This window comes from Pogoniulus pusillus, chromosome 8 (genome assembly GCF_015220805.1).
Source record: "Pogoniulus pusillus isolate bPogPus1 chromosome 8, bPogPus1.pri, whole genome shotgun sequence".
NCBI classification, from domain to species: Eukaryota; Metazoa; Chordata; class Aves; order Piciformes; family Lybiidae; genus Pogoniulus; species Pogoniulus pusillus.
In genome coordinates this window covers 37860721-37876053 of record NC_087271.1, presented here as the reverse complement: position 1 = coordinate 37876053, position 15333 = coordinate 37860721, and the positions used below count along the sequence as shown (strand labels likewise).

At 46.6% G+C, this 15333-nt stretch overlaps 1 protein-coding gene and 7 non-coding genes across 9 annotated transcripts; 7 read left to right on the top strand and 1 right to left on the bottom strand.

Moving 5' to 3' along the window:
- The first annotated feature begins 3237 nt into the window (after positions 1 to 3237).
- On the top strand, positions 3238 to 3317 carry LOC135177942 (small nucleolar RNA SNORD74). The gene has a single exon (XR_010303263.1). It is a non-coding gene; the product is annotated as a small nucleolar RNA SNORD74 (small nucleolar RNA).
- Positions 3318 to 3981: 664 nt separating this feature from the next.
- LOC135177947 (small nucleolar RNA SNORD75) lies at positions 3982 to 4043 on the top strand. The gene has a single exon (XR_010303268.1). It is a non-coding gene; the product is annotated as a small nucleolar RNA SNORD75 (small nucleolar RNA).
- A 238-nt stretch (positions 4044 to 4281) lies between these two features.
- Positions 4282 to 4364, top strand: LOC135177934 (small nucleolar RNA SNORD24). Its single transcript, XR_010303255.1, has one exon. It is a non-coding gene; the product is annotated as a small nucleolar RNA SNORD24 (small nucleolar RNA).
- Positions 4365 to 4685: 321 nt separating this feature from the next.
- On the top strand, positions 4686 to 4762 carry LOC135177944 (small nucleolar RNA snR60/Z15/Z230/Z193/J17). Its single transcript, XR_010303265.1, has one exon. It is a non-coding gene; the product is annotated as a small nucleolar RNA snR60/Z15/Z230/Z193/J17 (small nucleolar RNA).
- A 173-nt stretch (positions 4763 to 4935) lies between these two features.
- LOC135177943 (small nucleolar RNA snR60/Z15/Z230/Z193/J17) lies at positions 4936 to 5021 on the top strand. Its single transcript, XR_010303264.1, has one exon. It is a non-coding gene; the product is annotated as a small nucleolar RNA snR60/Z15/Z230/Z193/J17 (small nucleolar RNA).
- Positions 5022 to 6961: 1940 nt separating this feature from the next.
- Positions 6962 to 7040, top strand: LOC135177935 (small nucleolar RNA SNORD79). Its single transcript, XR_010303256.1, has one exon. It is a non-coding gene; the product is annotated as a small nucleolar RNA SNORD79 (small nucleolar RNA).
- Positions 7041 to 7426: 386 nt separating this feature from the next.
- LOC135177714 (heme-binding protein 2-like) lies at positions 7427 to 13612 on the bottom strand. Of its 2 annotated transcripts, none has more exons than XM_064148093.1 (5): positions 13313 to 13612; positions 10799 to 10883; positions 10331 to 10466; positions 9940 to 10105; positions 7427 to 9399 (listed from the first exon to the last, which is right to left on the bottom strand). In XM_064148093.1, exons 1-5 carry the CDS (start codon positions 13387 to 13389, stop codon positions 9225 to 9227), a joined length of 639 nt encoding a protein of 212 aa, XP_064004163.1. In that variant the 5' UTR covers positions 13390 to 13612; the 3' UTR covers positions 7427 to 9224. The 2 variants fall into 2 exon arrangements, with proteins under 2 accessions (XP_064004163.1, XP_064004161.1); XM_064148091.1 differs by having other exon boundaries at positions 13317 to 13610.
- Positions 7825 to 7900, top strand: LOC135177941 (small nucleolar RNA SNORD47). The gene has a single exon (XR_010303262.1). It is a non-coding gene; the product is annotated as a small nucleolar RNA SNORD47 (small nucleolar RNA).
- Positions 13613 to 15333: the final 1721 nt, after the last annotated feature.

Below are 15333 nucleotides of genomic sequence, written 5' to 3'. Positions count from 1 at the left end.
AGGGAAAAATCCGTCTGTTGCTGATGGCAGGAGATCAGGACACAGGTAGCTTCCTCTGCCTCACGCAGAGAGGAAGTGACATTCATGATACACTTTGGGGACAACCTTCATCAGAGGCTGGTGAGTGGGAAACAATTTTTCTAGTTCAAACTACTCTCACAGGACCACAGAATATTAGGGGTTGGAAAGGACCCAAGGAGATCATCGAGTCCAACTCCCCTGCCAGAGCAGGACAAGACTATCTAACACACAGGAACACATCCAGACAGGCCTTGAAAGGCTCCAGGGAAGGAGACTCCACAACCTCTCTGGGCAGCCTGTGCCAGTGCTCTGGGACCCTTACAGTCAAGACCCTTGTGTTGAGCTGGAACCTCCTGTGCTGCAGCTTACACCCATTGCTCCTTGTCCTATCCCAGGGAGCAGTGAGCAGAGCCTGTCTCCCACTCCTGGCAGCATTCAGATCGTTATAAACATGTATCAAATCCCCTCTCAGTCTTCTCTTCTCCAGACTAAACAGCTCCTCGTCCCCCTGCTCCTGGCCAGCCCTCAGATACTTATAAACATTTATCAGATCCCCTCTAAGTCTTCTCCAGACTAAGAAGCCCCAAGTCCCTCAGCCTCTCATCAGCCATGCCCTCCAGTCCCCTCATCATCCTCCTGGCCCTCCACTGGGCCCTCTCCAGCAGATCCCTGTCCCTCTTCAACTGGGGAGCCCAAAACTGAACACAGTATTCTCCTAAGAAGGCAATTTCTGGCCTCCTGGGTGACAGGTCTTCCAAAAGCTTGCACATCTCAGCTGATAGTGCAAAGACATCTCAGTGTTTGCCTTTCCAGACTCCAGATCACACATTCATCACCTCAGCCTTTACCTGCAGGGCCATCTCCTGCGGCACAGAGCTCCTTACAGAGAGCATAACGAAGCCACTCATCTCTATTGCTATTACAACGTGAAGTGTCACCAGCTGAGACTTGGACTTGCCGATCTCAGAAGATGCCTTTCACCCTGAGAGGTAACTACTGATAGCAGCAGCAACCCTCGATCCATCAGGTGCTGGTGTAGAGCTGGGACCAACTATCGGCAGCAGACGACGCTCACTCTGAATATATCCTTTGTCAGAAAGCTGTCAAGCTGCTTAGAGGTGATGGAACTTAAAGTCACGGCCCTTAGGGCTGAGATTCACCACGAGTGGTCAACCTGACTACTTTCAAATTACCATGGGCCCTTCACCAAGAGAACAGTAATTCTGAATTGGGATGGAAGGTGCTGCCTTTCTCACCCCTCCCTGCCCTAGCTGAAAGAGCTCATGGCAGGGTCACTGGGGCTGGGGAAGACCCATCCTGCCCACTAAACCGCGTCCGAGCAGCTCCAGGCCTCCGCTCCCCCTGCCAGCCGATTACAGATCGTTTTTAGACCTGACAGCTGCAGGGACGGCGCCTGAGGACCCGGACTCGGGGCTGCGCGGAGAAGCCGGACCCAGACCCACCCTCTCCTGGCTCCCACAGCTCAATCGACCCCACGCCGTCCCGCCCGTGGGGCTGACAGGGCACCGCTCCCCCTCCCACAGACAGGCCGAGCCCGGGGGCGAGCCGGGGGCCTCTGGGCAGGTACGGGCCCTGACAGCGAAGACCCCGCGGACAGTGGCGGGGAGCGGATCCGACCGGGCCCTGAAGGGAGGAGGGGCAGCAGCGGGGCGCGACCGCGCTCCCCGGCCCCCCCCCTCGCCGGCCCCCGCGGGCGTGACGGCGCCTCACGGGCGGGGCGGTCCCGAGCCTCCCCCCGCCCCACCCCGCCCCGCCCCGCCCTGCCCCGCCCTGCCCGGCCGCGCCGGTCCCTCGCAGCGCCGGTCCCTACCTGGCGGGGGTGGGAAGGGCCCGCAGCACCGTCCCGGAAGCGAAACCCCCTGAGCGGGCCGCACCCCGGAAGAAAACTGCCGCCCGTGCGGCCGCGGCGCTCATCGCTGCCCCGCCCCCGCGCCACGCCCCCGCCACGCCCCCGCCGCGGCCCCGCGGCCCCGCCCAGAGCCAGGGGTGGTGCTCCGCCCACCCCGCCTGGGCACGTGACCAGCGCCCTATATAAGTGGCGCGCAGAGGGCCCCTCGGCCTCTTTGGCTCGTGGTCTTGCGGCGGGCGGCTTGCCGGCCGCAGCCTTGCAGGTGGGTGAGGCAGGTTTTCCGCCCCGTACGGGTCCTTGCCGCTCCAGGTAGTGGTGAGGAGGTGATTCCAGTGGTGCTTGGGCCGCGATGGCTGCTGGCTGGGGAGGATAGAAACGGATTGTCTTTCTGAGGCCTACTCTGCGGCCTAGGCCGCTGCGGCCTGCTGAGGGCATTCTGCCTCGTGGCTCCCGGGGAGAACACAGAGGGCTTGTGTGGGAGAGGAGATCTCCCTAAAGGCTGTAAGAAGGGGAGGCTAGCGCTGGGTCACGGGAATGGCGGGCCCAGGGAGCTGTAGTTTTGGAGGCTCCCCGTTTCACGGCGCAAGGGGGAAGGTATGTGAGTGCTGCGGGAGGGCCGCCGATGCGGCCTGATCGCCAGTTTGAGCGGAGAGCAGTTCGCGGGGGGGCATCTGGTGTGGTTTGCGCTTTGTGGGGTCTCGCTTGGGGACCCTTTATAAACTCATCACTAGGCTTTAAGGGGTTGGCTTTGATAAAAAGCGAGGTGCAGCGCTGTGATAGAATGAAGGAAAATGCTTTTTTGGATGTTGCTTGCCTGAGGACCCTTTTTGTTCACTCATCACTGGGCTTTAAGGGGTGGATTTTGGTAAAAAGCAAGGTGCAGCGCTGTGATAGAGCGAAGAAAAATGCTTTTCTGGAACTGCTTACCTGAGGTTTCGCCTGGGGACCTTTTTGTTCACTCATCACTGGGCTTTAAGGGTTTGGTTTTTGTAAAAAGCGAGGTGCAGCGCTGTGATAGAGCGAAGAAAAATGCTTTTCTGGATATTGTGATCCTGGGCATCCTTTTCTGAACCCGCATTAGCAGGGGGGGTTGGACTAAGTGATCTCCAGAGGTCCCTTCCAACCACCACCACGTGGGCATTCTGCAAGTTCTTCTCTAGGTTAACTATTGTAACCAGAGCCTGGTTGGGGTGAGCCCTTTCGTGTGGGGGTGGTGGAGGTTGTCTCCTGCTTTAGGAGTAAATGAGGAAACGTTCTTCCTCGTGTCTTGAGCTCAGGGTGATAGGCAAGCGCTACGGTTGCAGACCTCACCTTAAAGTGGTCTGATGGCTTGGTTGCGGTTTCACGTGCCTGCATATGATGAAAATTATGTTGGTAGGGACATCTGAGAGATCCTGAAGAATGCCAACATATCTGAGCTGGGCGTGGACTCCTGTAGAGTAGTGTTATCTGGCATGGTTCAGATTCCCTGAGGTGAAGTTAAGCTAATGGCCACGGACCTGATCCGGTGCTTATAGATTAGAAATAAAGCTGTACAAAATTTGGAAGTTCTTTCAGCTTAAGAATAGAAGATAGCAAATTTTGTGGCCTTCTATGTTCAGAGAACTGCAGTGTGCCTTGTATTCAGAGCATGTGTGAGCATATCTTCATTCTTGTAAGAGCTAAAACTAATGGATACTTTTCTTGTTTCATTTCAGGATGCCATCAGCTGCAGTCTTCTGCTTTGGCCTAGAAACAGGTGGGTGTTGGTCCACAAATCAGGAGCTGAAATTGAGACATGTGTAGGCACTAATACAGCAATGAGCCTGGTGCTCAAGAGAGTACAGGGCTGGTCGTGGCCTGGGGTGTTTCTTCAGGCAAATCCTCACCCTTCCGCTGGTAAAAGTGACTATTTTTTTTAACTGGAAATGGTGAGGCTCCTGTTGTTGGACAAGTAGTCTGTCTCTAATGAGACTGCAGTATTACCCTGGCTGTCTTCTTCCACTGCTGCTGCTTTGCCATCCACAGTAATAAGTGGATGCCAGAAAGTGCTTGATGCACCTTTCAGCAAACGTGTTACACTCATGATCAGTGCTAACTATAAATCCCAGAGCCAATGATGGTTGTAAGAGTAGTGGACAGAAGTGATTTCTGAAAACTCCATACTGAGGCTTTTTCTTGTGCCTAGTGTCACTGCTGGAGGTACTGCCCCTAACTGAACAAAGTGTCTTGACATGTATCTCTTCCAGGTCTGCCACCAAATATGGGGACTTGATGCTGCTTCACAAGGTAAAAAAACAAATAGAAAACTTAACAGAAATGGTCCTTGGTGTTTGTGTAGACAGCAGCTTTGTCCTAATAATATGAACTATTTAGCAAACTTTGTTTCCTGAGCCCTTTTTTTGCTATGGTGCCGCAATGATGACAGATATTTGCTACTCTTGACCCAAGAGAATGATGAATACTTATACCACCATAAATTCCTGCTGAGGCACCAACAGTTTAGAATTCCTTTTGGTGTTTGGACTTCTGAATGGGCTATCATAAGCTTTTCTTTCTGTTTCAGGATTTGCATCCTGCATTTAGGAGATGTGCAGAAGAAACATTACTTGGTGAGAAACCCAAGGAGGTTTATTTCTTATTCCATGGGGCTACTGAAACATTGCAGTAGAAAGGGGGGGATGAGTCAACTCAGAAGCGTTCTGGGATTAATTTGCACTAATACATGGAAACAGTTAATATTTGGAAGTGTTTATTAAGGGGAACATGAGCTTTCCTAAGCTGTCACAAGAGGCTTGGTTCTGTTACAGCCAAGCAGATACAGTGATGATGGCATAGTTCATCAGAACTTCCTGTGACGAAGAGTTCTTTCGCCCCTATCTGATGTATCGCACTCTTGTGATAGCTCTTGCTGTGAGATGTAGGTTTAGCCACGAAGGCTGAGGGAATCACTTTGTTTTTTTCCCCTCTTGCAGGCACTGGGATTTGAAGCTATGAGCTGTGCAAGGTAAATAATTATATTTTTTACCATCTGTAAAACGTTAATTAATGTTCCCGATGTGAAAAGGCTGCATGTGATGACTGCATAGTTCATCAGATAACCCGTGGTGAACATGCTGCTATAGTCTTTTGCTCCTATCTGATGTAGCCCCCTGTACCTTAGACTGTTAATTCATGTGGAAAGCTGAGGTGAAAGGCCACCTTTTCCATGAAAGTGTTATAGAAGTGTTACATTGCTTTGCAGGCTGCCCTGGACAGAGACTGTCTGCTTCCATTGTCCTCATCTTGAAGACAAGGCCTACCCAAATGGAAGGTAGTGACAATATTTTTTTATGTGTTTGCTACATTTAGCTATGCTGTGTTTCACCTTGAGGGAATGGCTTTGGAGATACGAGGGTCTGCAAATCCGTTTTGTTTCTGGAAAGTCTGAAGCCAAGTTACTGGTGCCCTAAGAGTGTGCCTTCACAAATAAACTATTGCATTGTCCTTTTATTTTCTTTTTTACATTACAAGACTTGTAGAATTGTGCTCATTGAGAGTAAATGCTCAGTGTGCCTGTACTGTGAATTTAGTATCTGAACTGCCTTTTCTGGTTTAGGCCAGATTCAATACTTAGAGAGTTCATAGCACTGCAGTTGTCCCTGCAGCTGAGAAATTGCCTCAAGGGCACTGCTGGGAGGTGGCTTTAGCTCCTCTTGTGGATGGGAATGGGAACGTAGCAGAATACTGTAGATGATGTTGAATCAGGTCTCTGATCCCAATGAGGATAGAACTTGACTAAACACTGATACAGTATTTTACTGGAAAACTCGTTACGCTAAAATGTTCTGCTGGACCCTACCTAACTGCAGGTTTTCTTTGCAGGCTTCCAAAGTGTTCTCGTGGTGATGTAAGTACTTGATTTTAACTTCCAAAGTGCTAGCATTAAAATATACCTAGAAGCAAAATGTTGAGCTGCTTGAAAGCTGAGTGGGCAGGTGTAAGGGGCCAGTGCTGGCTGTTTCCATTTGGGCCAAACCAGGAGGATGGTGATGGGGAGAACTGCTGGATGAGGCCCAGCCTTGGCAGTTCATGAACTCGGAGACAGTGAAGCACTACTTGTGTATTTCCCCTCTTGCCACAGCAACCTTAGCTTAAAGCAGATAGCTGACAGTGAGCTGCCTGTGTGATGAGATGTGACTTACCTTGACTACAATCATGGAGGTCTGCAATTAGCTCTATCTGACTTCGGGCATCTTGCAGGGCTTCATCCTTGCATTCTTGCTTCTGTGCTGTCCTCATAAGTTACTTTTTTGTTTCAGGGCTGATGCAGTGGAGCTGTGAAGTGGTGCTTAGTTCTGCCATCAGAGGTAAGTTGGTAGAAAATGCATATGACTGATCAGAACTGTGTGATGGGGAAGACAATTAGCAGCAACAACCAATAACTCTGTAGCTGCAGCATCAAACAGAAAGTTCCTGGAGAGTTTTTATGCCTTGACCAGTAGATCACAGCTTACCAATAGCCTGCAGGATTCACTTACCCAAGGTGCTTGAGATTGTCCTGTGCTTTGTTACTGAAGATAGTGATGAGTGAGGAGTTCCTGAAGGTCCTAATGAAGCTCTAGAGCAGCAGCATAAACTAACACTTCATCTTCGTGTGTGTATTGTAGATGTGAGAATGGGGGAATTGTTGGATTCTTTGCTGATACTTATCACACGATAAGATACTTGCTGCTTTTTTTGTACTGCTTAAAAATGTTGACTACTAAAAACTGAAATAGTATGGACCAGGTGAAATACCTGACTGATAAGGATTTCTTTCCACTTTGTAAGCATGAATATGTGGTAACTTAGATGTGCAGAGGTTGCACTGACTAAACCCAGGGTAATTATTTTGCTATTGTGACATTTTGCTGCTAAAATGAGTGGGATTTTGCAGGGAGTAACACAGCTTCAGTAGCTGAAGTAATGTGGTAAATTATGTCTCAGTGGCTGGGTTGGAGTTTCTACATGAGGCAAATGAAGATGTGTGAAGGGTAAGATTTGAAATGCTAGAATTAGGTCCTCTAAGAACGATCAAAAATCATACATCATTCAACTTGTATAAGTATGTACTGTTTGTGATGATTCAATTAAAACAATGGGAATCTCTCTGAAAGAGGCTGAGGAGGACTTTTGCACTGAAACAGTACTTAGATTCAAACTAACTCTGAAGTGCTGCCAGGGAGAGTGTTAATAACATTTCGTTTGTTACAGAGTGAAGCTTGTGGGGAGTGAGAGAAACGAGGCTCACATCTGAGGTAAGTGTAGAGTACATGAGGTTGGATAATTACTGGAATACTGTCTTTGTGCTGAACGTTTAGTGGTGCCTAAAATTAGTCCTATAATAAACCTGATTTGTCTTCCTTTTGTATTCCAATTCTTCCACCCAAGATGCTGTTGGAATAAACACAATGTGCTTGAAGCAAGAATGTGTTCCATATTTGTCTGGAAAAGGAAGGCCTCTTTCTTAGCAGATACTCTTGACTCTTAAACTGGAATCAGCATGTGCAGTTCCTAGTATGAAAAGATGTGGCCTGAACAACTGAAAACTTGCTTTATTTCTGGATAGCTACACAGTGGAAATAGTAAAGGAGCTGAAGCAGTGGATGTCATGTAGCCAGTGCAGTGTTGATAGACATAGTACAGGAGAAGCCACAGCAGCAGGCAGGACTCCTGTTGCAACTCATCTGATGTGTCTAGCTGCTATGTGAACTGACACTGCCACAACACCCTTGAATTAAAAAGCACCAGTCATGTCTGTTGTGGCCCTATTTCTAGGCTAAAAAAAAAGGGAGTGAATAGCATTTTGTAGATTAAATTTGCCTTACTCTGAAACAACTTTTCTTTTTCTCAGGAAAGGATCATGCTGTCTTCAGCCTCACTGGGTAAGAGCACACAGCATAAATTCTGATGAGAGTTCTGAGAGTTTCTGTAGCCACTGATGAAATTTGATTCTGCCAAATGAATTCCTGTGATATTAAACATTTCTGTTCCCCATTGTCTGAGGTTACAAAGCTGCTGTAGAGCTTTTAGCAGTTGTGCTGTTGCATTTGTTAACTGTTTTCTTGCTTTAGGTGAGGAGGCAACTATGAAGCTGCTGTATGAAGAACCAGTCAGGTGAGTGCAACTCTAGTAATACTGAAATTTATTTGTGGGAACCAAATGATGATCACCTTAGTTTGAACTCTCTTTCTGAACAGAGATGAATACCTAAGGTCTGAGTTGTTCCCAGCAAGTTTCTTATACTAGTTTGGTGCCTTACAGTGGTTCTTATGTCTGTCTTAATAGGTGGAAGAGAGCAGAATAATGGGTTACACTTGCATGAACAGCATTAAAAAAGCTACAGGTGGTTTACCATACTGGTAATGCCTGCCTGCTACTAATCAGAACCAATAAAGCTTTGTAAACTCTACCTGTTGTGGACTGCTTTCTGACCTGAACAACTTCCTATAAATCAGCTCTAGGCTATTTCATAAAAGCTGCAAGTTGACTTAGAGCGAGGATTAAAGTAGTTGAAATGCTAGTCCTGCAAGTGTCTGACTTAGGTGTCATGTGTTGCTAGACAGCAGACTGTAGCTGACCAAAGCTAAAAAACCTTCAGTAATTAGTGTTTTGCATGTGAGAGGAAACACTACTACTTGTGTATTTGCTCCTAAAATTACAGTCCACCAATAAGTCTGATACTGCATCTTCAGGTGCAGAGGTGCACAGTATAAGCACGCATCTTGGACACTGTTAACCCTTTTCCACTGCATTCTTGGTTTAACCTGGTCCCTGGCATTAGTCTGGACCAGTACAGCATTCAGCCTCCATAAGGGAGAAACAGTTGAAGTGGAAGCTGGGGGATATGATATTTTTCAATAGTATTGTTACTACTTGAGGCACCAGGACCTGGTAAGATACTGCTGCTTCCCAAAACTTGCTAATAGTGGATTTCCATTTGATTTCCCCATACAAATATTAGGAGTGATAACAATGTGGAAGTTAAGCCCTAGGAAGAACTCACTCTCCATAACATTTGAGCTGCTGCTGTAGCACTTCTAAATAGAAGTAAAGCAGGACATTCAGACTGTTCTGCAGGAATATTTTCAGGTCATTTGTGTTCCCTTGAACCTTTCAGTAAGAATAGGTTTGTCACATCTCCCTCCCCTTCCAGCTTGTAGGAAGAGCTGAAACTGGTTTTAGCTAGAGTACCATTTCGTCCTAGAGAGAACTAAACATGATCCTGTGTCCATGCGCAAATTAAACCCCCTTCTGCAGTAAAGCAAAAGCTATTAATGAGGTCTTTTTTCATCCAGAGCTGATTAGTAGCCACTTAATATTCCCCCCCCCATTACTTCTTAAAATACCACACTTCGTTGTGCCTGTTAAAAAGCTTGAAGGGACTGTCATAGCCTGCAGTATAGAAGAAGTCTTCATGGAATGGTTGGCCTCTGTTTCTTAGGATTCTGGACAACGCTTCAGCTTCTTCAGCATATTTCTCTGGGGATGCAAATCCACCGAAGGACCTAGAAGTGAAAAGGTGTTTTGATTTTATGGGGTTATTGTGTTATTTTTCCCTGATTATCATTTGGTTTTACTGCAGGATCTCAGGCCTTCAAAGCATGCAGTATTTGAGCACTTCTGATGCAGTTTGGAGCTATTGGGTGAATTGCAGAACAAGTTAGGGCTGATTTAAAAACATACACATGCAGTTCTGAGACACCTAGCTGAAACAGGTCGTTACCTGTGCCTTTGCCATGAAGGTTTTGTGAGAGTTTGGGACCATGAATAAAGGAGGCTTGAGAAGTGATTTTGATAGTCTGAGCACAGCATCTGCCCAAGAGAATTCTGAAGGCTGCATTTCTAGGCATGCTTAAAAATTAATGCTTAACAAATTGGCCTTTTGTATTTAGCAAAACACACAACTAAAGGTTTCCAAGTCCTCACGCTTTGCTGCTGAAGGCTCTGAACATCAGAGTTAAAAGCTGACTTGTAAGGGTAGTCCAGATTAACAGCAGACCCTCTTGTAATCTGCCTTCATTTGCAGCTGTGCTGGTGCAGTTTACCGGACAAAAATGGCTGCTGCCTTCCGCTCTTCAATGAACACATCTGAGTCAGTGGGCTGTGGGGGGGAATCCTGATGTTCATATGGCATGAAGAAAGAGATCTTGAAGTCTGCACAGCCAGATTTTACCAGGCATGTCACTGGCACAGTCATGTCAATCTTCATTTCTAAAGAGAAGAGGAGAAGAGAGTCTTCTAAGCTGTAGTAACAGCTGGATGCTGGTGTAAATGTTTGTCATGGAAACTGAAGTAGCCTGAAAGGTTTAATGGCTTAAGAGTAATAAAAGGGTTAGAACAGGAAAAGGAACGTGCTATCCCCCAACTCTTCTGCTGTTTTGCACTATTCAGCTTTGTCTCCCTTTTGTGCCTCTTGCAGTTCAGAACCCTTTGTACCTTTCTCATTCTTCCCTTGGATGTAGTGGAAGAGTTTCCAGAAGCCCTGGCGCATTGCCTCCTTCTGGGGCTCTCCTCTAATGACTGTGCTGACCCACTTGGCCGTCTCGTACTGACGCAGTTCATAGTCCTTTGCCTGAAAGGCAGCAAAAGTTGCAGGAAACACGTGTTTAATGTTAAAGATGATATAAATTAATAGCCAAGTGTTTTCCAAATCTGCATGAAAGTACTGTTGCAGTCAGAGAACACTGGGCAATCTGTTTGCAGCCTAGGCATACCCCAATGTGCCGCTCTTATGAAAGGATGCTGTCTTGCCTTAGGAGTACAAGTAGTTGCTTTGTGTTTAGGTATGAACAGTACCCTGAGTAAGGCATCCCATCTTTTCCAGGCTTACCAGGCTGAGAATCCCACATTGGCACTACATTGCCCTGCCTTCTGTGACCAATGTTACCCTGATGTATGCGTTACCATTGTCTCTGTTGAGCTCCACCGTGGGGACTGCAGATCCAGGGACAAAAATGTTTGCTTGAAGGATTTGATCATCTTGCCAGAGCTGAAGGGCAAACACAATTTCAGTCAGTGATGCAGAAATAATCCAGTCACAGAATCATAATATTATTTGTTGGAAAAGTCTTCTTTAGTGGCCACTTTGGCCACTAAACCATGTCCTGAAATGCAATGCCCACACTTGAATATGTCCAGGATGGTGAATCCACCACCTGTTCAAACACATGACCACTCCTACAGAAAAAGAAATCGTTCCTAATACCCAACCTAAATATCCCCTGGAGCAATTTGAGACCATTTCCTTGCATTATATCCCTTGATATTAGTGCTTTTCTGCCTAACATCAAATAACTGTCTTTCACCCTCTGGTCTCAACCTTTCAGTGTTGCTGCCTATGCTAAGAAGTGACTGGAGAAGTTCAGATAAAAAAGCCAGGTTCTTTTTCCAAGATAGTTGTCCCTGGAAATGTGGCAACCCTAGATTTCCACTGTTCACCTGCACCAATTCAGCAACAGGAGCTGAAATCCTTTTAGCGCTGAAGGAACCAGCAGAGCAATGATGTAGTCTTTGGGCTGTGTTCATCATCGCTTCTGCCTGTAAAACAAGGTCTGAGATAACTGCAAGTGGCAGTTGTGTGGAAATCTGTAAATAAAAGGGACTTGAGTTCAAATGTTTTGCTGCTGGATATAAAGGAGTTTGCTCTTGTATAGACTGCCCGTGATTTCATTATGCTTCTTAACATACCTGATATCTTTCTTAAAGGCTTTTATCCCCAGAGCCTTATGAATAGATGAGTTTTTCTGTATTTATGAGTACATGGTGCAGTAGCCTTCAGACAGGAGAAAAAGGCTGAAAACACTCCCATTTCCTCTCACTGTCCCAAAGTAAGTGGAAACTATAAAAAAAGTCAGTCTTGAAATTACCATATCTGGCTAAAAGTCTTGGGATTTTCAGAACCTCTTTTATGGCTTCAGTTAGTAGCAGGCAGATCACAGCTCATAACTACATCTTGAGAATGCTTCTGCTTTCTGCATTAGGGTGTCCTTTCAGTAATGGCACATCGTTAATTCAGCACTTGTCTTGATTTTTAGATGGTGCTACATTATCTTCTCAGACTATAACTTAACCGTGTGTTTGCTGGGTGACAGAACAAACTTAGAGGCTATTTTTCATCTCCTCAGCTGTTCATAGCTGACTACACAAGAAGCCGCTGTGTTGTCACTGCTGGCTCAACTGTTTCTCACGGGGTTTTATTACTGAAGGTGCCCTGGTGAAGTTCACAGCATGTCATAAAATCGTTTTGGTTGGAAAAGACCTTTAAGATCAAGTACAGCCATTGTCTGCTGCTACAAAGTCATATCACACTTCCTGTGGTGAGGTCTTTACTGTCTTTAACATCATGCTTGTGGGTGGCCACTTTTGCCAAATGAAGAACTGCCTTGTGCTACCTGACTACTTTCTTCTCTGCTTCCATTTTCTACTGTTGAATGCTATCAGTCCCCTTCTGTAGCTTGGTTTAGAAGTGACTACAAGGATTTCTTTCTTTGAGGCCTGTGAGATTGCAAACCTTTTATAGGAAAAGCCCAAACTCTCGCTGGCGCTGATTTCCCTTAAAATAAGTTGTGCACAAGTGCTTGTGCGTTCCGCCTTTTCCAGCAGCTCCTTCCACTGTCCCTCTAGGGAGCAGGGGAAGATCAGAGAACCACACAGCTGGGGACAGGTGCCAGCAGTTAAAGTCGGAGCTGTCCTCTTCCCTGTCCCAGCCTGAAGATACATCTTCAGCAGTCTCCACCAGGACTGGTCACAAGGAACTGCTGTCAGTTGTATCCTAATACACTTGTTAGCAGTAATGTTTACAAACCAGCAAAGCCTAACAATAGAGCAAGAGTCCAGTCATTTTATTAGAAGCCAATGTGAGCAATTAAGTTTCTTACAGTATTTTATCCATGGCCAGTTGAAAGGCCAGAGGGTGCTGCTTTGCTTTCTCTTTGCTACAACTTCGTACAAAACACATTTCTCCTTTTCATGTGCTCTTGGGTACATTAGAAAGCAGAGAAGTAAGCGTGCCTCTGTTGCAACACCTGCTCTGACAGTAGCTGCTGTAGGAGCTGGCTTGTCTCTGAAGTGCTGGTTAAATCTCTCACGGCTCTGGGTTTTACAGCTTGGTGGCCAGTACCACACATCTAAAATACTTTTGAATTAGATGAAACAATGCTTGGGGTGGGGGGGAGGAAAGGGGGAGAGGGAAGGAAGACAAGTAGAAGAATCCTCCCAGTATTTGGAGTCGAATTAATTTATAAATCTAGAGGAAGGCTGAGGTGTGTCTAGGTTTCTTCTCTGTCTGTTAACACCTGGGCCAAAGGGACAGGCAGCATAGCAGACATCTTAACAGGTCACTCTGTGAGTATGCATAGCCAGAATGTGCCACTCCATAAGCCTCTAGTTATATCAGGAACATGGAGGAAGCAGACATACTCACAGTTCAGGCTGTCCTTCTCTTGCTGGCTGTGGCAGTCTATTGCTCTGGGGCTGCACATAACAGGCTGTGTCATGTTTATTTTGGTTCCCTCGGACCCCGCCCATGCTGGAGGAGGATGCTGTTATAACAAACAGGAGTTGTAGCCTTTCCCTCTGAGGCTCATTGGTGAGCTCCCACGCAAATGCCAAAAGCCCAGCCTACTGCCCACGGGGCAACACTGGGTCCAGTGTGTGATCTGGCTCCATAAACAGTTTTGCACCCTTGTGTAACTTCCCCTGGTTTCAATGGCTTTGTGCCTGCTTGCCTTGGGGTCAGTGTGCTCTTCGGGAGAAAGAATTCCACAGAGATAAGGCATCCCGTAGACTCAGATTAGGTGCAAGGGATGGTACAGAGTGACAGCTTTTCCTTTTAACCCCTGGGGTGAAATGGTAGATAGAAATCTGGCTGCAAGCTAAGCTAGGGCCAGCCTCACGCGATTTCTGCTGGCATGCAATGAAAGGCAAACTGTTCTAGAACGGCCGGCTGTTTGGAGTGGTATTTGAGGCCAATCAGCCCCCTTAGCCCTCTGCTATCAGCACAAAGGGGTTATACAAAGCTATTGTGAAATCCTGGCCTGCCTGTAATAACACAGAGTGAAGCTGCATGGCCTATTTAACTTGCTGCAGCTCCAGACGTATTTGGGTACCAGCACAATAGGGCAGATTAAACTTCACAGTTGGAGTTTTGAGAACACCTCCCTTGCTAATCATGGCTTGTGCAAATTCCTTGCAGCCAAATTCAGCTAAGCTCTCTGGGACGTTTGAAATCAATAGCTGGGAGTGACTTTTAACAGGAAACACATTTTGCTTGTAGACAACTTTGTCAGGGTGCTGTGCAGTACACTGCTGTGCCAAAAAGGGAAATAAAAAACACTCAAACCATGCCAAATAGCAATTGCAAACGTGTCTGTAAAGCCACAAAGCTCCCTAAAGCCACAGAAGTGAGGTGGTATAGAGTGTTTTACTCCTGAAGCCTACTAGAACTTGCTAAGACTTGAAATGCAGAACCAGTTCTCTGCTTGCTTTGTGCTTTTATTTTATGGAGTAAACTCTCTTTTTTTTTTTTCCTGTGTTCACAGGGTTGTTTGGAGCAGCAAAAGGCAGCACTTCATGATCTACAGGTGTGCAAAAGCATGTGCTTGGCTGAGGTTAGCTTCCAGTTTACTCTAACCTGTTCATATCTGTCAAGTGTACATACCTGTCTCCCTGTAAAAAACTATACCCAGCCACCACGGTTTGGCAGATCTCAAGAAATTTACCCCTTGGAAGAGGGGCAATTCATCTGTAGATAAACACAAGGCCACTGGATTCTGAGAGAGAGGGGCCCAGAACAAATCCCCAGTCAGTTCGTGTGTATCCAGCTGATGTCCCCAACAAAGCTCTGACTGTTCCTGGTGGAGTAGCCTGAGGCTGGGGAACAATCCTCAGTGTTCTCCCCAGAGATTGTTTTGCAGCACTCTTGTTTTTCACATACACATTGAGAACATGTCAACAGTTAGAGAAGGCGGACGTGAGGACATGTGTTCTGTGCACAACTGTGTGCCTACCCAAAATGTATACAACTGAGGGAGTAGGGAAGGGGTTTGGATGGAAACTGACAGTCTTGCTGGTACCTCCAAATAGGGGAAAATTAATATGTTAACTCTATCTCTTGCCATTTTCAAAGGAAAATAACATGAAACATCAGTTCTAACATGCTGAGGTCCCAGTAGTTTGTAGAACATAGGACAGGGAAGTTCAACAGCATAGGGATACTGCTAGTTTGCTTGCCTGTGTCTAGTGCATGAGGAAAAGAAAATCCAGGCTTACTACTAAAGGCTCATACTCATAGAAATATAGAATGGGTTGGGTTGGAAGGGACCTTAAAGATCATCTTGTTCAAACCAGTCTGCCATGAGCAGGGACACCTCCTGCTAGACCAGGCTGTTCAAGGCTCCATCCATTCTGGCCTTGAACACTTCCAGGTTTGAAGACTCCAT